The 21,746-nt window shown below is 50.5% G+C and overlaps 1 protein-coding gene across 12 annotated transcripts; it reads right to left on the bottom strand.

The window, feature by feature from the left end:
* Nucleotides 1-1,529: 1,529 nt before the first annotated feature.
* ZNF384 (zinc finger protein 384) lies at nucleotides 1,530-21,605 on the bottom strand. Of its 12 annotated transcripts, none has more exons than XM_052639924.1 (12): nucleotides 21,502-21,605; nucleotides 20,285-20,344; nucleotides 13,767-13,837; nucleotides 13,286-13,523; nucleotides 13,005-13,052; nucleotides 12,461-12,803; nucleotides 11,521-11,613; nucleotides 7,352-7,576; nucleotides 6,480-6,662; nucleotides 4,985-5,063; nucleotides 3,864-4,022; nucleotides 1,530-3,109 (listed from the first exon to the last, which is right to left on the bottom strand). In XM_052639924.1, exons 3-12 carry the CDS (start codon nucleotides 13,830-13,832, stop codon nucleotides 2,708-2,710), a joined length of 1,836 nt encoding a protein of 611 aa, XP_052495884.1. In that variant the 5' UTR covers nucleotides 13,833-13,837; nucleotides 20,285-20,344; nucleotides 21,502-21,605; the 3' UTR covers nucleotides 1,530-2,707. The 12 variants fall into 12 exon arrangements, with proteins under 12 accessions (XP_052495884.1, XP_052495885.1, XP_052495886.1 ...); XM_052639925.1 differs by lacking the exon at nucleotides 21,502-21,605 and adding an exon at nucleotides 21,238-21,474; XM_052639926.1 differs by lacking the exon at nucleotides 21,502-21,605 and adding an exon at nucleotides 20,838-20,975.
* Nucleotides 21,606-21,746: the final 141 nt, after the last annotated feature.

Here is a 21,746-nt window from a genome sequence, read left to right as displayed (position 1 = left end):
AAGTACAAAGTACTCCTCACAATAAAGCTGCGATTCTCCTCACCTTTTGTAAGGGTTTCTGCCACTCCAGGACGTTCCCGCTTGCAAAGTGACAAGAGTACTGCTGGCCTTGTCCTCCCGTGTTCGTCTCCATTTTTACTCATTTATGTATGATGTTAACTGGCACAGAGCTGTCACAACTGGGCCAGATGGATGCCAGCTATCACCCTGACCCGTGACAAGCACAATGACAAATACACGTCTCTGCAGGATAGAAAGCCACCAAATGCAGACAGGCCACCACACTAGGGATGCAGATGTCAGCGACCAGAATGGAAGAATGTTGGAGATCATTGTCACCCCTAAGCCACACATTCTTGATAATTATCAATGTCACATGGCAGGTTTTTATGACATTTTCAGCCACATAAAACGTTTAAAAAAGGACACGGTGAAACCCGATATACTACTGAGCCGGTGGTACCATCTGGCCACAGAATCTGGATGATGTCCTACCTCACAAGCAGCAGGCCCTTGGATCATTTAATCTCCACACCCAGGTCCTTCTCTACAAAATGACCATATGGTGTTGTTACTATGAGTGTGAGTATATCCTTCAAGAGCGTAAATTCTGATTGTAATACCTGTGATGAAGGTAGGGCTGATAGTGTCAACTCAAGTTAGTGAGACCAAGGGGAAAAAGTAAATATTCAGGAAACTAACAGACCACCTACCTGATCACATGTGGTACCTTCATTCCTGTCACACTACAGACTGACTGAGACTCTAATGCCCACACAAGATCCTGCGCCCTAAACCAAGAGGCCTTACTTCATTGATTATCCACACCCACCAGGGAAATAGCATGGGTGCCCAGCAGTCCCAGAGACGATGGCCACATTGTTGGATGTGGGAGCTTTGTCACAGCTTTTTCAGTGGCTTAAAGACCTTTAATTTTCAAAAAGAAATCTTAAGAGGTGATCTGGCCCAATCCCTTCATTTAACACCTGTAGCAGCATCACCGCCAATACTGGCTGATAGGAGAGAGCCGGGGCTAAAGTCAAGGTTCCCCAACCATGCACTACTCCTCAGCACAACCATCCTGTTGTTCTTCAGTCCTGGTGATGGTGTCCACCACTGGAGACCTCTGGTGTTAGGTGACACAGCTGAAGTTAGCATTGAGCCCTTGGATCCACAGGTCTTTCCAGGAGACTGTGCTTCCACTTTTTGGATATGGAGCTTCATGGTGTCCTGTTGAATGCATGACTGATACCCTGCTCTCACATACTTGGGCACTTAGTCCTCACCACAGGATTTGTCCGTAAGAACGCTCGTAAACCAAAGTTCCACTTCAGAAATTTCAAGGCTGTGTGGCCTTCTGTGGCTAGGGACACACACACACACAGCCCCACTGCACAGCATTCATTCTTATCACACACACACTACTGTCAATCCTCCGTCTTGAATGCCTCTCCAGATAGCTATTTCCCCCATGTTTATACTCACATCAGTAGCTCCACTGCCTCTGATCCTTTTACACGAATTTATTTCTATACAAGGTTCTAAAAACACCCCTTGGTTTTGTACATAAGTTTTTCTTTTTTTTGTCTTCATTTTAAATTGCTTTATAACAACTTGTTTCCTGATTTTTTTTTTTTCCCCATTTTCTCTTTTCTCGGAAATCTGCCATGATTTAAAAAAAAAAAAAAGACAGAAAAATAAAAATGCTGCTGGCCAGGAGACAGGGTGGAGAAAAACAAAAAGGGGACAAAAATAAACAAAACATCAAATATGAAAATTCTGAGATAATGCATTTATAAACACAGAAATGGTTACAACAAAGATGGCCGTGATGAGTGGATATATATATATTTATATATATATATTTATATATAAATCCGTGTCCGGCAACTGACCGTGGCACCTCGGGAGCTAAGTCCAGTCTTTGCATTTTCCCTGAACTCTCCCTTCTCTGCAGCACTCCCTTGTGGGGTTTCATAAGGAACCCACAGCTCCTTGGGCTGGGGATTGGGAGACAGAGCACAGGGCCTCGGCTGGCAGAGAAGAGGAGAGACTCCAAGGAAAACCATAACCCACACTTCTAAGCCACCTTGACCATTTTGGGGATCTCTGGCCCCTTGGGGACCACATCTCAGCCCTTGATCCCCCACCCCCCGACCTCCTTCTGGTATTAGGTAGAAGTGAAGTGAGGTCATGAGGGAAAGAAAATGGCTCCCAGGGACAGGGGCACAGGAGGAACCTCTGTTCTTTCGCAGGCAAGAGTAGAACAGAAGGCTGGTCGCATTCAGGGCTCCCTCCTCTCTGACATCCGGGAGGGCCAACCTCTAGTCCTCTTATCAGCCCGAGCTTGGAGGATCACGAGGGTGAGGAGAGAGTAAGTGCCCCGCTGGAATAGTCTCTATGAGGTCATAGCAAACCCCTCCCCTGAGCACCAACCCCCAATTTTAAAAGCTATGCTTAGGCAGGGAGGCTGCCGGATTACGCTACCAGCTCAGTACTCCTCTGCCCATCGGGAGGGCTGACGTTCCTTCTGAAGAGGAGCTGAGAATAAGGATGGTATCCTGGGAAGGAAGGCCGCGCCTGAGGCCCAAGGAGGTGGAGCTGTGGCCTGTCAAAGAAGAAGAGGACTTTTCCCACTGGGAGGAGCTGGAGAAAGGAGGGACCGGCTCTTCCTCCCCCTCTTCCCAGTGGCTGGCAGCACAGGTCTCTACGAGCTGGCCAGGTGCTCCACCTGGATGGTGCTGGTGGTGACGGTGAGGCAGATGTCCTTGTGATGATCCGCCGTCTTATAGGGGGTCAGGTCAAAGGAACACTGGGGTGGAGGGTTCGGGTTGCTGTCCCCACCACCCCCACCCTGGGGGGCTGCCCCAGGGGACTGGAAGTGTGGTGGCTGTGGCTGCTGTTGCTGTGGCTGCTGCGAAGCCTGAGAGGCCTGGGCTTGGGCTTGGGCCTGGGCCTGGGCCTGGGCCTGGGCCTGGGCTTGGGCTTGAGCTTGAGCTTGGGCCTGGGCCTGGGCCTGGGCCACTGCTGCTGCTGCCGCTGCTGCCTGCACCTGCTGCTGGAGATCAGGAGGGTTGTGTTTGCGCATGTGTTTCATCAGGTACGTTTCCTGGGGGAGATGGAAAAGGAGTTGAGGGGAGGAAAGAAGGGCTGTTACTTTGCTTTAAATGGAACATGGATACAGAGGTGTTCTGAAACCTCGCAGGTTCTCCCCTAAAGCCACTTTCAGGGCTCACTACTGGGTGGACAAGAGATGGGGACCTTTATAGATTCACCATGGGCATTCAACTGGCGCAGGGAATGCTGTAATTTTCTCCAAAATCTCTTAATGGAACAACTTGAACACATTTTTCTGGAATCTTATGTGTGTGTGTATTAAGTCGCTTCAGTGTCTTGACTCTTTGCAACCCCATGGACTGTAGCCCACTAGACTCCTCTGTCCATGGGATTCTCCAGACAAGAATACTGGAGTGGGTTGTCATTTCCTCCTCAAGGGGAGCTTCCCAACCCAGGGATAGAACCCACGTGTCCTACATTTCCTGTGCTGGCAGGCAGGTTCTTTACCACTAGCACCACCTGGGAAGCCCTGGAGTCTAATGGAAGAGGTCTAACTGAAATCTCATTTCTCACAGTTTCAAGGTGCTTTCTTTTGTCTTATGTCTAAGGAAAATGAAGAATCACTGCTGAGCAGTCAATCTAGGCTTAAAGGACCAGGCATCCTCTACATTCCTCAGCTCTGCGTCTTTTCACTTCGGTTCTCTTTCCTGATCCTTGCAAGGTGGAGCAAGGGAGGGGGTGTGGTCACGGCTCTCTATCAGAAAGGTGAGGTGCAGCACCTTGAGGGGGGTGGGGGGAGCGCTCACCGACGTGTACGCCCGGCTACAGATGGTGCAGGTGTACACCTTGGCATGCTTCACTGTGTGCGTGGACAGGTGCACCTCCAGCGAGGTCGCGTCTGTGTACGCCCGGTGACAATTGTGGCACTTGAAAGGTTTATCTTTGTTGTGCTGCCGCCTGTGGGACTGAGAAAATTGGGAGGAATCAGGATGGGTGTGCCAGACTCTGCCCTCCTGCCTCCTCAACCTTAATGGAAGGCCCCGAGTTTGGCGCCAGGACTCTTGGCCTCTGTTTCTGTCCACAGACAGTAGAAACTGCTTCAGATGAAACCTCAGGAGGCACCAGCTAAGGGAAGCAGCAGCCGTAGGGCAGCAAGCACCAGGATCCCAAATGTCAGACTGGCGGCTACGCCAGGGCCATTCATTCAGTGGTTCCCAAAGAGAGGTCTGGGGATTGCTGGAGAATACCAAGACCTCTCAGGGGGCTGCCAGGTCAAAAGTATTGTCAAAATAGTGGTAATAAGACACCGTGTGCCTTTTCATGATCATTCTTGCCTGACTGCACAGAGATAACGTGATGGCTAATAAGGAATAGAATAAATGCAGCACAAAGAGAGTCCCTCCATCTTCCAGTGAGCCCGATGTTACAGAAGGAAGCATAAAACAATGCCATTCTTCTCAATATTTTTGGCGGGCAGTGGGGGGAGGATTTAGAGATATTTATGCTGATGTGCAACAGGGTTTGTTATTTTTATTTTTTTAATTTTAAAAATTTATTTATTAAAAAAAAATCTTTTAGCTGAGCCACACAGCACATATTATCTCAGTTCCCTGACCAGGGATCAAACCCACACCCCCCGTATTGGCAGTGCAGTCTTAACCCCTGGACTGCCAGGGAAATCCCTGTTTGTTACTTTTATTTTTTTTTGTTTGTTACTTTTATAAGCAAATTACTGAACAGTTTTTCAGTTTGATAAGCTCTGTAATTAGGTGTGGTCACCCATGTCAACAAAAGCTCTTTGGGTTCCTTGATGACTGTTAAGAGTGTAAAGGGTCCTGAAAGAGTTTGAGGACCCCTGGCTGGTGACACGGCGCCTCAACCCCCAGGCCTCAGGCATCAGGCCCCGTATGCAGGGTGGAGCAGTTACCTGCAGGTTGGAGAGCTGTGTGAAGGCTTTCTCGCAGCCTGGGTGTGCACATTTGTACGGCCGGTCCCCGGTGTGGATTCTGCATGGGATGAGAGGAGAAAGGGAGAAGACGTCAGCAAGGCTGCTCAGGGACCAGCGCCTCAACAGGCCTCCTTGGGGAACATGGCGCGGGTCTCCAGGAGGCGCCAGCTCAGGCCACGGGCCCAACTTCCGCTTGCTGCCCATGCCACACGGCTCAAGCTGGGCTCCTTTGCGGGGAGGGGAGGGCTGGGGGCCTGGCAGCCAAGGGACAATCAGGCCACAACCTGGCAACCAAGGCAGCTCCCACAGTAATCATCCCTCACGAACGTTCAGAGATGAAAGATAAACAAAACAGTGAGAAGAAACACAGGACACTTCTCCCATGGTCCCCAACACACAGCCAGAAACCATCACTTCCACCTTAGCACCACTCCCAGAGAAAATTCTGGTGTCAAAGAAGAGTACAGAGTTATGCGAACCGTGAAGGGCAACGTGACACTGGAAACTCCTAGGGTTCTGCCTAGTTCTGCCCTCACAGCAGGAAATGCCCAAGTTAGTACAAATCTGACCTCTTCAAACACTACAGGGCCCTATGCTGAGGCGAGCTAAGGACCTGAGGGTCTCCAGACCCCCGCTCCTCGGCAGGAACTTCAGAAGCATCTCTGTGACCGGGTGCTTTTTGAGACCACGGGTGTAAAAATCCTGAAAACCTCGCAGGATGAGTCTCCTTGTGAGGAAAGCCTGATTCCTCCTCTTCGAGAAGCCAGCTGTGGGACCACATTAAGGAGAACTGCCACCTCCAGAAACAGCCAGGAGAGGCCGCCTATGGCCAGCAAGACCCTGGACTCCAGCTCAACTTGAGATCCCATCGAAGGTCATCAGGTCTTCTAAACGCAGGCTCACCTCCTCCGGGCTACTCAGGACAAACTGCACATCCTCATGGGGTAGGAGCCTTTTTGTTTCGTTGTGCACATTTGGGATGTGTTCTGTTCTGTACTCCTGGCCTCCCTGGGAGCCTTGCGTAGTGCTGTCGGTGTCGCCAGGCTGGCAGCTGGCTGAAGTCTCATTCTACCTCCCGTTCATAGTTGGTGCCCAAGGGCTAGAGGGACAGTCTTCTCCAACCAAACGTCCTCGAGGAGAAAATCTTGCCAGACATGCACACTTGCCAGGTTGTCTCCAGGCAGGAGGATGAGGAAAGGACTTGTCAGCTCTGCTCCCAGCGGGTTTCCTCCTCCAGATCAGGGAATGGCCCAGTCATTGCGTCTCCTCAGCACTGCTTCTGACCCACAAAGGCAGATCTCTGAACGTCCACTGGTGTCTCCAGTCTTGCGTGGTCTTCCTCCCCGGTGCCAGCTCTCTCCTCCAGCCGGGTCTCTCCCCCGCCCCCCGCATGCGGGTTGTTGTGTGTGTCCGGGGCGGGGGTGGGGAGGGCATGCCAGCGGGGCGGGGGCAGTAGCCCGCCACTCTCCCTTACCGTGTGTGCTGCTGGAGGTGGGAGAGCTGGCGGAAGGCCTTCTGGCAGTAGGAACAGTTGTAGGGCTTGGCCCCCGAGTGGATACGGAGGTGCTGGGCCAGGTAGGAGGTGTTGGCGAAGGTCTTGGAGCAGTGCGGGCACTTGTGGGGCTTGATGATCTCCGTGTGCACCTTGGAGTGGATCCTGCCGGAGAGGAGAGGAGGGAGGGGGAGGAGGGAGCGGCTCGACACCACGGGCTCAGCTCTCCGCTGGGTGCAAGGATGCTGCTTGATAGACGAGAGCACCCCGCCTCCCTCCCCCCTGGAGAGGCTGGTGAAGAGGACACCCGCGTCTACGCTGCTGCTGATCTTAAATCGGTGGCTAGAATGGCAGTGAGATGATGAAGAGCGGCACCCCTGGCTCCAGTAACCTTAAAGAATTCCGGCTCGTCAGCCCTCCGCTTTGGGCCAAGGTCACACACTCACCACGGAAACCCTGCTTCCACACAGTAATCTGAACAAAGACCACCACCGCCTGCTGCCCATGGACCTGAGGCTGAACGCGCACCTTCGCTCTGACCTGAAGTATATAGTAAGAGCAGGGCCTGCTCTGCAGAAGATTTCCAAACACAGACACAGAGAGAAACCGCACAGATGGGTCCAGTCTCTGGGGCCAGAGAGCACAAGTCTCCAGGCCCCACCCCTCCCGAGCTGCAGGGACATGTCATTAGTTTTCACAAACAGCAATGGGGAGTCGAGGCTCCCAGGGGCAAGGTGGAAAGGGACACAGGAAAAAACGTGGAGAGGAGGAGGAGGAGGTGCTGGCCACGCGGCCTCAGGGTCCACGCTTGGCAGGGCGGGTGGGGGGGTGGGAGAGTACGAGAGCAGCCTTACCGGGTGTGCTGCTGGAGATGAGAGAGCTGGCGGAAGGATTTCTCACAGAAGTTACAACTGTAGGGCTTGGCCCCTGAGTGGATACGGATGTGCTGGGCCAGGTAGGAGCTGTTGGCGAAGGTCTTGGAGCAGTGTGGGCACTTGTGGGGCTTGGTCTCGGTGTGGGACTTGGAGTGGATCTGCATCTCCGACTTCGAGTAGAAGGTCAGGGAGCACATCCGGCACCTGGGCCAAGGGAGGGCAGCGGTTAGGACTCCATTCCGCGAGCGGGAGTGGCTGAGCCCGCCCCTCCGCTGCCAGGGACGCCAACCCCTCTGATCTCTCCTGTGCCAGCCGCACCGTGGGCCCTCCAGAGGAGGGGCTCTATTTTATCTATTCTGACAGCCTACGCTTCCAACACAGCCCGGCACAATGTGAGTATTTAATCCAAGTGTTTGCTTAATGCCTGGACTCCCCAGTGTGTACGTAAACAAGAATTCAACCAGGTGAGACAGGAAAACCTTATGACTGGCCCTGGGCTGACGTGGATTGACCTCGTGCCCATCTTCCTTCTGCCTGTAACTTGATTTCAGATTTTTAAGCGCCCCTTCCTCCAGGGTCCCATGGTGAAAGGACATCCCTCGGGGAACCCCTCCAGCTCCTTAGAGGACAGTGAGGACAAACTGACTAGGTTCCCCAGAAGGACTTTTCTGCTGTCTCCTCAGATTTTCTCCTACTTCCTGTTTGACAGTGAATCTAGATTCCTTCACGGGGTGGAAAAACAGCAGGATTACTTGGAGGAGGCCTTCCCCAACCCTGTGTCTGGCCTCCACCCTGTATCCAATGTTTCACCCACTACCCCACCCCCAGCCCCTCGCCAGTCACTTGAGAACTACTTCTGCAATGAGCCAAGGAAATTGCTGGAGTGGGTTGTACCCCTCAAACGTTCAGGAGAAGACGACTCGCAAAACACCAAGCTTCCTGCTGAACCTTTGCTTGGCACCAACGCCAGCACCTCAGGTTGACAGCAGAAGCATCTGAGTGAACTCGCACTCGTCACCTGAGCTGGCAATCCTTCTCCTACTGACACTGCCCAACAATATCAAATAAGGAGGCCTGTGGGCAAGATAAGTCACAGCTATCTAGACTTTACTGGGGAAAAGCTATGTAGTCTCTACGTGAGCTGGAACCCTATCACTCCTGAACAACTCAGCAGCATATGATGTGGGCTGCCAGCAAGGGCCGCAGCCTGGGAGCCAGGGCAATCTGGACCCTCTGCTCTGGGTCCTCCTTCTCGAAAAGGAGCTCAGGGATGGTGAAGGGGGAATTCTGCTTTTTTTCTGATCCCAGGAAAATTTTCAGAAAATAATTAACATAGGGACTGAAAAGAACTCTTGAGCTCCTCAGAGAAGATGAGACTCTAATGAGTTGGGGATACAGTTCCTGTATTAATGCTTCCACTAAAATGCCTATCAGTAAGGCTAAATATTCTCGAGTTGCCTGAAAACTCTGAAGGAAATCCAATTACCAGCTGACCAACCCCTTGCTATTAACTGGGATATCCACCGTGTGTGCGTGCGTGCGTGCATGTGTGTGGGTGTGTGTGGGGGGGGGTTGCTGTTTATAGTCAGTAGGGTCCAACGGAAGTCTGGACACCTGGGCTCTATGCAGGGTTCAGTTACAGTCCTGCTTGTCAATCTAGACCTCGATTTTCTGGTCTGTAAAATGGAGAGAGAAATATCTGCCCCTCAAAAACCCAGAATGGTCAACAGTAAGCCAAGTGTTCTCCAGTAATAGAACTGCATTAACGTTGGCAGCACCAGCGCTGGACGAGCTCACGCTACTCTATATTTCACTAACACCGAGGTTAAAAACTAGACATCTGTCACTTGGAGGAGAAACTGCACTAAAGTTGCAAGATTAATTTCCTTCCACCACTAAGATTTCTCAGACAGGTGGAAAGACATACCCACTCACGTTAAGTCCAATAAAACCTCGTTAGTTTGCATGTGAATGCTGAACACATAACTGTACCCTTCATCTGGAATTAATTATAAAAAAGAGAAACAAGTCTCTTCATCAAAGTTTTCAACTACAGAAGATCTGCCAAACTTAAAATCATCGAAAATGGACTGGCAACAAAATGTGCCGTCTCCAGAGGGGTAAGTATCATACAGATGACTGTGATAATAACTCAATACTAAACAAGAGTTAATAGATGCCATTCGCTGTTGTGCCTGAATTAGGCCTTTAAAAAAATAATATGTATATATATATATAATTCATTGATTTATTTGGCTGCACTGGGTCTTAATTGAGGCATGTGGGATCTAGTTCTCTAAACAGGGATCAAACCTGGGCCCCTGCATTGGGAACAGAGTCTTAACCACTGGACCACCAGGGAAGGTCCTTGAATTAGGCCCTTTAAACACACGGTTTCCACTCCTCACAACAATCTGGCAAGCACTGTTCTATTTTACAGACAGGAACACAAATGCTCAGAAAGGTGAAGCCACTTGCCAGAGGACAACCCATGATTCATTCTCACCTGACCTAAGACTCCTCACTCTAGAAGGGATCAAGGGAGAGCTAGACCACTGCAGCATCTGCCAGAAATATTTAAACACTAAAACTACAGGGAGGCTTAGGTGACCATTAATGTACTTCCATCTCCAAAATCCTCTGAAGTCAAGTAAGTACAGATCTAATGCCAGGTGTGTGTGTGAGGGGTTGGCGGGGGGGAGGGAGAAACCCAACTACGGGAGCTGTGGCAGTGGGCAGGATAGGAAGGCCAGTGTCCATGTCACCGGGCACACAGCTCCGGAGGCCACTGTGCACACCTGACGCCACAAGGGTGCCCCTGTGGAGGCATGCAAGGCCATGGCCTTGGTTACAAGAACAGCTTTGAATTAGCGACTCTTTTTTCTCCTAAGATGATCAAAAACATCTGGATACTCAGATTTTCCTCAGAACATTTCTACAAGAGATGGGGGCCAGGATCAATCTTCCCATTTTACAGATGGGGATAGAGAGTGAGAAATAAGTTGACTTGCCCAGAGAAAAAGAACCCAATTCCCTCAACGCCCAGTTAAATGCTATGGACCACAGGAATGGTTGTGGTTGACCCACACATGGATTTGCAAACGCGATTCTTCATGATTAAAAAGATTCCTCTGGCACCTCAGAGTTCTGAGTTTCTGAAGCAATTCCATTTACCTATAACATAGTTGTGGTGTCGGTTTAGTTTCTCAGTTGTGTCTGACTTTTTGTGACTCCATGGACTAGAGTCCACCAGCCTACTCTGTCCGTGGAATTTCCCAGGCAAGAATACTGGAGTGAGTTGCCATTCCCTTTTCCAGGGGATATTCCCAACCTAAGGCTTTAGTCCCCCTTAAATTCAGAGTTCCCTTTAGCCACCTGGAGGTGGGGCTGGTCAAGAATTCCAAAAACACTGAGGGTGTGGAAGTCCTGTCACGGCTGCCCTCCAATTGTAAGCTCGCGTTTCTTTGCACATGCAGTGTGAGGAGTCCAGAAATGGCTCTCATGTGGGTCCAGAAAGCACATGCGAAACCACAGCAGAATCAGGGGACCCCGATCCCTGTGAAGGGCCCCCCAGTGTCAGGGAGCCCTCCCATCACTTCTACAAGGAATGAATTCATTGAACTGTGGCTCCATGTCACGATGACCTCACTTTATGCAAATACATAAAAACCCAGATTTGTACAAAATAAATTTAAAAGGGATTTTCATTTTATGAAATATATAAAACGATGCCTTTAAATGAATCAAGCTTGTCAAGTACCTTTATGATAGGACATGATGTAAACATTTTTCAGGAACACTTTTACTGTATAAAGTAGGGTACACCTGCAATAATAAAGCTGCAGTGAACTTTCAGGTTATGAGCTGGAATTCTGCAGTGCTCAGTACTTTCTGCAGAGCACAGCAACACTCCCCTCATTCTGATTCACAAAGATGACTTTTAAAAGCTCTGAACTCTCCATGATAGAAATGTACGACACATAAAAAATAAATAAATGCTACGTGATGACCATTTCTTATCTGTTTTGAAGTTCCCAACGTTTCAAATCTTATCTGATATATACTCCCAACAACTGGGAGGCATAAACAGAATTCTCCCCATTTTACAGATGAGGAAACTGAGGCCCAGAGAGGGGAAAAGGACTTGCCCAGGGTCACACAGCAAGTTCGTGGTGGAGCCGGGAACTGAATCCATGAGCCCAAGGCTCTGTCCATTTCCTGTGCCGCAGTTCCCTTCGCTCCTAAAATGGGAACAACATTGCCCATCTCGGTACGCTAAGGACAGACCCAGTCTCCCAGCCATGCATGTCTGCCCATCTGCATCAAAGCTTTGACAATGGTTATTCCACTCTGTACACTGGGGCTAAACTCCCCGAACCCTCTAAGGCCCTTGATGGTTCTCAAGGGAAATAAAAGATTCCCAATTTTCAAAGGATAGGGAGTTCAGATAATGTAACCATTTTCGTATAGTATCACATGCAAATATCCTTAGAATGCTTTTTGGCAATGGGCAACTTAAAGGAAGTAGGAGATGAAAAGAACTTCCATGAATGAGAAGGTGAGCAAACAGCCATTTAACAAGCGAATATTCCACAGGGGAGGGCTCCTATTTGCTCCACCTTTTAATAAAGACCCCTCCCATCATCCCATCATCCCAACCATGCAGGGTCAGGCAGGCTCAATGCTCAAACAGGGCCCACAAACTGGCGGATGGAACACAGGTTAAGGTTAGCTGCTTAACCAGGAAAGTTTCTTGGGAAAAAAAAAAAGAAAGGAAATGTAGAAAGCAAAAAGGAGATGGAGACAAGAGTCTTGAACCTAGTCTAAAGCCTCGTAACAAGACAAAAATTCCATTATGTCACCCCCGAATAAGTCAATGCTGACGACCCCCAAAAATGAAGGGGCGAAATGGGTCTGCCTCCTGGGGAAGAGGCCCCAGAGAAGGGCCAGCAGCCTTGTCATCCTCCCCCTCAACTGAACGCCTGACATGCACACAGATCTGAGGTGGAAGCTGCCAGAGCGCTGAGCCCAACAGGGCGGGGAAGCTGAGAGTGCGGCACCCACTCCAGCCCCCGGCTCCACCCTTACCTGTAGGTCTTGCCGTCTTTCTGATGGTCATCGTCGTCCTCAGGGGAGAGGACATAAGGGTCATTCATCTCGGGCAGCCCCGACTCCAGCATCCGCTTCTTCTTTCGGCCCCGGGGGGGCTTAGTGGCCACCACAGTGCCGCCGCCACCGCCGCCGCCGCCGCCACCGCCTTCCTCGGTGAGGGTCGAGGCTACCTTCTTAGAGAGGTCAGGGACCACCTGCAGGGCTTGTGAGCCAGGGGGAAGAGCTGAGACAATCATGGGAGCCGAGATGGGGAAGGTCTGAGCTGACGTGGCTGTGGTCACGAGGGAGCCTGAGGGGGACGTGATAACCAGGCCAGGACCTAGGATTGCGAGAAAAAGGAGATGGTGTCATATTGCCTGGTCCTCACCCTGGTCCTACTTCATTTTCCCCAGATCATTGTCTATGTAGCCCCTCACCACCGTCCCCCCGCCCGGAGTATACAGGAAACCCCAAGCCCTGTAGAAAAACAATGGTCTCCTAACCCCTGTCCCCTCCCCGCCCCAGTAACAGTGAGATTTACCCCTTGATTGACTCCCTTCTCTTCTCCACCTCTGAGAACAGGAGACTCCTTGATTCAGAGAAGGAAAGAATGTCACCTCCTCAAAGGCAGGGACCGCATCTTCTACTTCGTTTCCCCCACAATGCCTAGCGCATTGCTAGGCACACAGTAGGCACTTAATAAAGATTTGATTGAGGAATCAAAACACGTATCCCACTCCCCATGTCCCCGGCACCCTCCAGCCTGGGGTACTGATCGCGGAAGATCAACACCTCAGATTGGAGAAGAGTGGAGGTGCTCACCGGCGGTCATCAGTCCTGTTGACGGCACGGGGACCACCGTGATGTTCTGGGTGACTGACGCCTGGCTGTGTGGGGTCAGCTGGTCTGACTTGGACTCTGTGTCCATGCTGATGCCCGAGGGCAGGGACACTGAGGCAGGCACTGTCAGCAAGGTGGGGTAGTGGGGCGGAGCCAGCCCACAGCCCTTCTCTGGCAGCAGCTGATCCTTCATCTTGTTGATAAACATCGTGTTCTCAATCTGAAAGGAAAGGAAGGGGAGGGCGGCCTTTGAGGGAGGGTCCAGCCTGCATGCTCCCTTGGCACCCTGCTCCATGGAGACCAAAGGACAGCGGTTAATAGCTGCGATTCCAGAGATTAGCTGAGTGGAAACGCTATATAATCCTTGGGAGACAGCACAGGATTTATCTTGCTTCAGCATCCAGTCACAGAACTCGCTACTCAGAGCTGACAGAAGTACACAAGGGAGCCAACCACCACCTACCTGTCCTGAGACCGTGGGGATTGAAGGCCAGAAGTATGGGTTAGAATTGAAGTGAGATTCTTCCATTCTACCTGAAGATGGAAAGAAACACCACATCACAGGCAGGAACAACTTGAACCAGATCAGCAGTGGGGAGAGGAGCAGAGGAGCTCCTGGTCTCTTCCCACAGCGCTGGGAATGAGCCCTCAGACCTGGCACATGGGTCCCTGGGGTCAGGGCCCTCGGCACTACACCCGCATCCAACCGAGGCTCCCAGGATCAGATGCTGGGGAGGGAGCTCGTTTACCCACACAGTGCTTCCCGTAGCCCAAAGAAACAGAACTGGTATTGCTTTATTTGCTGACAAGAAGAGAAACTGAAGTCATGGGCTTCCCTGGTGGCTCAGTGGTAAAGAACCTGCCTGATAAGGCAGGCAACACGGGTTTGATTCCCAGTCTGAGGAAGAACCCACATGCTACGGGGCAACTAAGCCTGAGCACCACAACTACTGAGCCTGTGCTCTAGGGCCTGGGAACCGCGACTGCTGAGCCCATGCGCCCCAGAGCCTGTGCTCCGCAGCAGGAGAAGCCACCGCAATGAGAAGCCCAAGCACCACAGCCAGAGAGTAGTCTCCGCTCATCGCAACTAGAGAAAAGCCCCTGTAGCAACAAAGACCCGGCGCAGGCAAAAATAAAGCCGTATACTAGAAACGAAGAAGAGAAACTCCAGTCTTTCCACGAGAGAGGAAGGCAGGGGCCCATGCACACACAAAGCAGATCACTGATCGGGCTGGAAAGAGCTGGGGCATCTATCCTTGTTCTTCTCCCTTCATCCCTCAAATCCATCTTCCTTGAAATAAAAAAATTCCAAGGGTTCCAATCCACCTGTCTATAGGTCATATAGCTTGAAAAGATTCTTGGTCAGAACCCAAAATGCCCAAGAAAACTAAAGAATGAAACTGATGAGAATCATTATCACCGTATTTTGGGGCTCCATATGATATCTGGGAGCCACGCCCCCAGAGCTCTCCTCAAGGTATAAGAACAAACTCAGTGCTGCACTGGGTACCACACACCCTGGACTGAGCAGTGAGAACATGCAGTAACCAGTTTGTTCTTTAGATATATATTTATTTGTCTACACTGTATCTTCGTTGTGGCTCAAGGGACCTTTGTTGCAGCATGAGGAATCTTTAGTGGCAGCGTGCGGGATCTAGTTCCCTGACCGGGGATCAACCACGGGAGTGTGGAGTCTTAGCCACTGAGCCACCAGGCAAGTCCCTGGAGTATGCAGTTTTAAAAGGGGTGCTAGCTCTCGCAGTAGCAGCAGGGCCCCGGATCACCACCTAAAGGGACTGAGAACAGGGACTTTGGTAGGCCAGAACACACACACATTACCAGACCCCTCTGGAGTTCTCAAAACACTGTGCCTCTATGAGCTCAAGTTCTCTGTGTGCAGATGACATGTGAGCCTAAAACCCTGGGAGTGAGGAATAAGAAAAAAGAAAAGGAATCCCTTAGGATCACACTGCAGGTCACCGATGGGTCTGAAACCCAGGCAAGGGATCCCACCACTCACTTTCTTGTTAGTTTCTATTTTTTTAATGTATTGTTTTAATTGCGGTGCAGCTGACCCACCATTTGCTTTCACACTCTGATCACTCTTCCTGCCAAGGCTTAATTGCAGGCTGCTGGTCCACAGTAGCGTCCCAAAAGCCTGGACCAAGGGGACGTCCAGGACAGCAGAAGCAGGTGAAGGGGAAAGAAAAGAGCGCTACGAAGGGACGTGAGGAAAAGTGGGAACAAACATGAACACCTGCTCTGGGCCAAGAGCAATCAAGCTCCAGGAGGGGCGAAAGACTCGCAGGAGGCGCTGACTTATAGCCACGGTCCCGCCAAGGACACACTGGAGGTGGACATCAGGGATACCAATAGCTGGAGGGGAGACTGGGCACAGAAACCGGGTACCAAGAACTGTTTGACTAGGCAAACCAGGAAAGTTCTCCAACAAGGGAGGTGGAGTGAAAGGATCTCACTCAAACATAACCCTGTTCCTCAGCCTCTGAGAAGTCTCAACACACTTACTGCTCTATTGACAACACTCTCAATTTTCTTAAAACCTGTGAGTGTAAACAGAACTGAATTTCAGTCTATTCGTTCCCCAGAAAGGAGAGGACAGGAATGTACCAAATCTGCGGCAACCACAGCTTCACATGAGAAGCTCAACCTGAAATGCCCCGAAGGTCAAGCACAGACAAACCCTGCTCCCTGAGGTATAAATACAGTAAAACTGGACACTCTCCACCCAGGTGCTACCCGCTTGCCCACCCGTGCTGGTTTATGACGGGAGGGCCCTCTGCAGGCATTGGAAATTGAGAAACAATGAGATCACAGCGTCAGGGGATCCAATCTGGCCCAGCTTTGGGGAGAGGCAGGGGCCACATCTCGAACGTGTTTCCCGACTCTATAACACAGGGCCCATCTCCTAGTAAGCAATTCTGTACTTAGCGAATCCAGTGACAGCAGCCAGATCTTGAAAAGTCATGCCCAGGGCTCCAACTTGAACCTAAGCCCCCATCCGTCTTTCTGGCTGAGAGAGAGGCTGGTGAAATATGGTGACTATGCTGGAAATGAAGTAGAGAATTAGGCTGGCAAGTAAAGGAAAGGTGGGTCTGGGACTTTCCTGGTGGTCCAGTAGTTAAAAATCTGCCTTGCATGCACAGGATGTGGGTTCAATTCCTGGTTGGGGAACTAAGATACCACATGTCTTGGAGCAACTAAGCTCGCACCACAGCTACTGAACCCACACGCCACAACTAGAGTGTCTGCAATGCAACTGAAGATTCCACATGGTGCAAGGAAGATCCCCAGTGCCTCGACTATGACGCTGCAGCCAAACAAATAATAAATACATAAAATTTTAAAAAATGTTTTTAAATAAAGGAAAGGAGGGTCTAATTATAATTTCCCCCTAAAGAATCACGGAAGTCAACTCATATGGATGTGAAAATGTCGGAGGGAGGAACTGAGAGCCTGAAAACAAGGTTTTCCTCCAACAGGATTCCTGCGCACGAGGCCCCCTGTACCTCCAAACTACATTCATTCATAGTGTTCACCGGGGGCTCCGGAGAAGTGGTTTCTGGGTCAAACGTGGCTTGTCGGTTCTTACACAGGGGTGCCAAGTGATCTGGTGGACGGTATCACCACCGCCATTAGCGTTGATTAAGTGCCGACTGTGTTCAAGGAACTGTTCAGAGCACTTTACAACCATCACACCATTTAATCCCACAACAATTTTATGAAGCAGGATACCGCAATCCCTGTTTTTTTCTTACAAGTTTTATTGAAATAGCTATTTCTAATGTGATGTTACCCATCTTTCAAATGGAAAAACTGGAGGTAAACAGTAAAGAGCAGAGCAGGAATCTGAACCCAGGACCAAAGAGCAAGCTGGGAAAAGGTCCTAGGTGAGACCAGCTCTAGTATGTGGTCTCTCATACTGTGGGTGATTCACAACTCAAAATTTAGACCATTTCCAGGGATGGACTATACATTGTGCAGGTAGTTCCCAATAAATGCTTTTAAAAATGAAGTTTTCAGGGAATTCCCTGGCAGTCCTGTGGTTAGGACGCTGCACTGTACTGCCATGGGCCTGTGTTTAATTTCTGGTTGGGGAACTAAAATCCCAGAAGCCCTGACTCAGCCAACAACAAACCCCAAAATGAAGTTTTCAATGACGCAAAATGCCGCGAAAGATGATATTCACCTGGCCACCAAGATAAGGGATTTTAGAATGATGGAGTCTGAGTTAAAAGACCAGACAAATGGAATACAGGCCCCTCCAACCCCTTACCTCATACGCTGTTCTCTCACTCTGCTCTAGTCCTTAAAGGAACAAAGCTGCAGATCAGAACCATGGCTGTTCCCAGGACAGCATGATAAAACGTTGACTGTGGGCTTCTGATAAACATATTGGCCCAAAAAGGGGGTACACGGGGAGCCCTGCTCACCCAACTAGAAGCAATACTTGCCGGTAGGGTGACACCTGAGAAGGGTCAGCACTGTCCTGATGAGGCCAACTTACATCTCTGTATCCTTGACCTGAGATCAGACAGAGGCCAAGAAGGAACACTGCTGCCAGAAGACATGTCAACGGCGCCCCCTGGGGTTGTGTCACAGGGTGCCCCGGCCGGTGCCAGGTCACTCAAATACCTGCCAACTGTTGTTTGACCCCTTCTCCTTTCAGCTCTCTATGGTGCACGGAAGAACTTCCACCAAACCATCCTGACATCCAAGCAGGCGCATGTCAACAGTCTTAAAACCCAAAGACGGTAATGATATTACAGAGAAAATTCATCTCCATACAGAGTGCCAGGTTTTTTTTGTTGTTGTTTCTTTTGCTTATTTTTTGTTTTCTATTTTGGCTGTGCTAGGAAGCTGGTGGGATCTCAGTTCCCAGACCAGGAATAGAACCTGGGACATGGAACTGACAATGCCGAATCCTAACCACTAGACTACCAGGCAACTCCCCATAGAGCACTAATTTTGATGATTATGCCAATACATTAAAAACAAAAGCAAACAGAACAGCTGATCCTAGACTGGGAAGGAAAGGGAAGACTTCTATCACAGCCCCAAAGTGCAGGAAAGAAGGAAAACACAATACGTGGAAAGAAGATGTTGGCAGATTGGAAATGTGCCAACTTTAATTTAAACTTTACTACTGCACCATGTCTCCACTGTTCACCAGTGAGAAGCTGGAGAGCACGTTTTTTTCAAGAGGTTCAGGAAACTACATATTCCTCTTCCAATCTCAAAAGAAATCTTGGAAGACCGAGGAAGTGAAAACAACATTCTCTCACCCAACCAACCTTTAGGAAATCATGAAATACACCAACCAAATTTAGTAGCGAGAGGATGGACCGAGGAATCAAGGCTTCCAGAATCTACATGTGGCCCTACACATCAGTGGATGACTGAATAATTTACTACTCAACTAAGTTTCTACTTGGGTAGAGGATGGAAGAGTATAACCCCCTTAAAACAAATTCATAAGACATATGGCGATGAGATGGAAACTACACAAAAAAGAATAAAATGCCTGAAGTATTCCTAAAAAGAAGAGAGCTGAGAAATACGTCCACGTAATGAGGACTAGTAGTGACAATTAGTAGAAGTTACATAAAAGTTCCATAATTACAAAGGAACTATCCCAAAGTCTCAGAACTATAGCCTCCAGCTTACTAATGACCAACTAGAAGCACTAACAAGAGAGATGCAAAGAATAACTAACTTGAATTCAACTACAGAAAGAGCCTGACACATGGTCTCAGACACTCCACTAACTGTTCCAAGATGCACAACTGCAGAGAGGTTGCAATATTAGTTAAGAACTTGAAGTGAAGAAGCACCAGGACCATTTTTCGTCAGTTATGAAACAAATCTTTTTCTCTAGTCCTAAGAGCCTTCAAGAAGGGCCATCCCAACAGGATTTGGGGCCCTCCTACCATGAACTCTTCCAACTACAAAATATTTCAGAACAGGTTTATCCCAACTCTACTGGGAAAGACCAACAGAACCTCAAAGCTGGCAACCTTCTACCCTAGGCACCACTGGATCACTGCACCTGCACCCTACAGGAACGACACCATAGTGGTTCTCCTTGCCTCGCCTATTCCACTAGTAACTGACAGGCCTGGACAACATGAGGCAGGAAAGAAAAAAAAAAAGGCTGGAGATGAGAGAATAAGCACCTAATATTTAATCATCAATTTGGCTCAGAAACCTACAGGGGAATACATTTTATAAACCAGCCTGGAACTGGTTCTCAGAAGACACCTCTAGAATTATAAGCTCTTTGGGGTTGATATATTGTCATTTTCAGACCACCAACCCAATCACTATCAAGCCTCCTATTCTGAATTCTTTCAGACCTACTTCTGGAATCCATTCCATACAGTTTTATCTATTTTTACTTCAAACTACCCACGAATCAGTTCTTTTCCCCCCAAAACTTCACCCTGCTATATATCAAATTCAAATAACCCCTTGTCACAGACTCGAATCACTCACCAGATCCACTCCAAACACCGATGCAATGTTAAGGACACAAACTCCACTCCAAACTCAGTTCTGCTTGTTCCAAACACATCAAGACAATTCCATAAGCTATGCCACAAAAGCTACACTGGCAACTAGGGCTCATGTGCCCCCAGAGCAGAATAAATCTCTCCTTTAGAAACAGTGCAAAGCTTAGTGCAACTGCTTAGTGATTTCACTTGAGCATTTCCCAACTCATTCGTGATGAGGACTGATGGGAATGGAAGGTGATGGGGGTTACAGTGGCAACTTTCTGCACAGAACCTCCTGGGTATCCTCAAGAGATAACAAGAAGAGTCTGATTTTTCTCCCACAGCAAACCCCAGGATTACAATTGCTATTACTTGAAAAATTCTGTCACGTTGCCCAAAAAAGGCCCATTTGATGGTGACCCCCTTCTTCCCCCAAATCAGAAAAGTCATTAACCCCAAATTGTCTTACCCTCTCTCTCTCTTCCTCCTGTCGTCTTATTCCTTGTCCTTTCCAGGGCTCCTGAACTTTCTGTAAACAAATTGTCGGGGTTACAGGGGCCGGTGAGGATGCAGCCACCAGGGAACTGTACAGAAGCTCAGGAATTCTTTGACTGTCAGCACTCAAGACTGGAGGGCAGGCAGAACCCCCACCCTACCCCAACCTACGGATCCAGAGATGCAAGGATACAGTGACAGGAGGGCAGAGCCACCCCCTATGTGGATACAAGGAAAACAAACCCAATTCCCAGCAACTGAGAAGAACTCTACCACCACTGTGTGGGTTCCACCCCTGGGCTCAGACACTGGTTCTTCTAAGTTCCCAGGGGCCCCCAGGTCACCAAGGGTCAGAGAAGAGAAGAGTTGGAAGAAGAGAAGGGTCCCTGCCTCTCAAGGATTGACTCAGAAGGCAAAGCTGAGGACTGGGGGGATGCACAAGGCCTTGTGTCAGGCACAGTGCCAGCTCAGGCCCAGGCACTTCCTCTGGCCTCCCCCCACTCTGCGAGGACTTCGCCCCTGCCTACCCAAGGCCCTGCGCCAAGAAGTACCTCCCTCAGCCTGCACAGTGGTCTAGCTACAGCAGTCCCCGGCTGTGCCCTAAACACCTTCTCTGCCCTGAGACAGCCCCTGGGCGCCTTCTCCTGAGGTCGCCCACCACCCGTTCCTCAAAGACCCTTCTTTGGGACGCCCCTCCTTCCCCTCCTGGGAGCTGAACTCTGCCACCCACCAGACAGACACCCGCCCCCTAAACCCCCCCATTCCTCCCCATCGCCCGCTCCTCCACAACCACTTCCGGTTCCGGGACGGACACACGTACAGTCCCATCGTGGACCCCCCCTTCCCCCGCCCCCCCCCCAAGGAAAAGGGGAGGGGGAAGGAGCAGAGAGCTCGGCGCGCGCCGGCTGCAGCGACGGCGAGACTCACCAGGCGGCGGCGGCGGCTGCGGCGGCGCCAGAGCCGAGCCAGAGCGCGGGAGGGGCGGTGTTTGCTGGGAAGGAGGGAGCCGAGTGCGGTGGGAGGACCCGGAGGGGGCGAGGGGAGGAGGAGGGCGTCAGGCGAGCGCGCGGGCACGCACTTTAGGCGCGAGACAGACCCACACACTCACACGCAAAGATCGCGCGCGAGACACCCGCAGGGCGGGGGCGCGAGGCAGTGGGTGGCCCCCTCCCTCCCTCCCCCGACACTCACCCGGAAGTGGTGCTGCAGCTCGTGCTCCCGAGAACCCCGATTCCTCCACGCCCCCTCCCTCCCCTCCCTCCCTCCCCCCACTGACTCGGAGTTGAGCCGCGGCGGAGAGAAGGCGGGAGCGCCGGAAACGAAAAGGGGGGGAGGGAGGGAAATAGCAATGTGGGGGGGCGGCAATGGGGAAAGGGGGGGGAAATGCAAAGGTCGAGTCACTTCCGGGAGCGGCTAGAGCACATCCGGCGTGGCCC

Source organism: Budorcas taxicolor, chromosome 5 (assembly GCF_023091745.1).
Source record: "Budorcas taxicolor isolate Tak-1 chromosome 5, Takin1.1, whole genome shotgun sequence".
In the NCBI taxonomy this organism is placed as follows: domain Eukaryota; kingdom Metazoa; phylum Chordata; class Mammalia; order Artiodactyla; family Bovidae; genus Budorcas; species Budorcas taxicolor.
Note: the sequence above shows the minus strand (reverse complement) of the source record. Positions and strands in the feature narration are given on the sequence as shown.

What these genes read in the sequence shown, in the direction of transcription:
- ZNF384 (XM_052639924.1), bottom strand. Translation starts at nt 13,832, where the DNA reads ATGGAAGAATCTCACTTCAATTCTAACCCATACTTCTGGCCTTCAATC. An exon ending in AAAGACGGCAAGACCTACAG is followed by an intron (nt 11,614 to 12,460) that starts GTAAGGGTGGAG and finishes TTCCCATTTTAG; the next exon opens with GAGCGAAGGGAACTGCGGCA. An exon ending in AACTTGCTGTGTGACCCTGG is followed by an intron (nt 7,577 to 11,520) that starts GCAAGTCCTTTT and finishes CCCTTGGCCCAG; the next exon opens with GTGCCGGATGTGCTCCCTGA.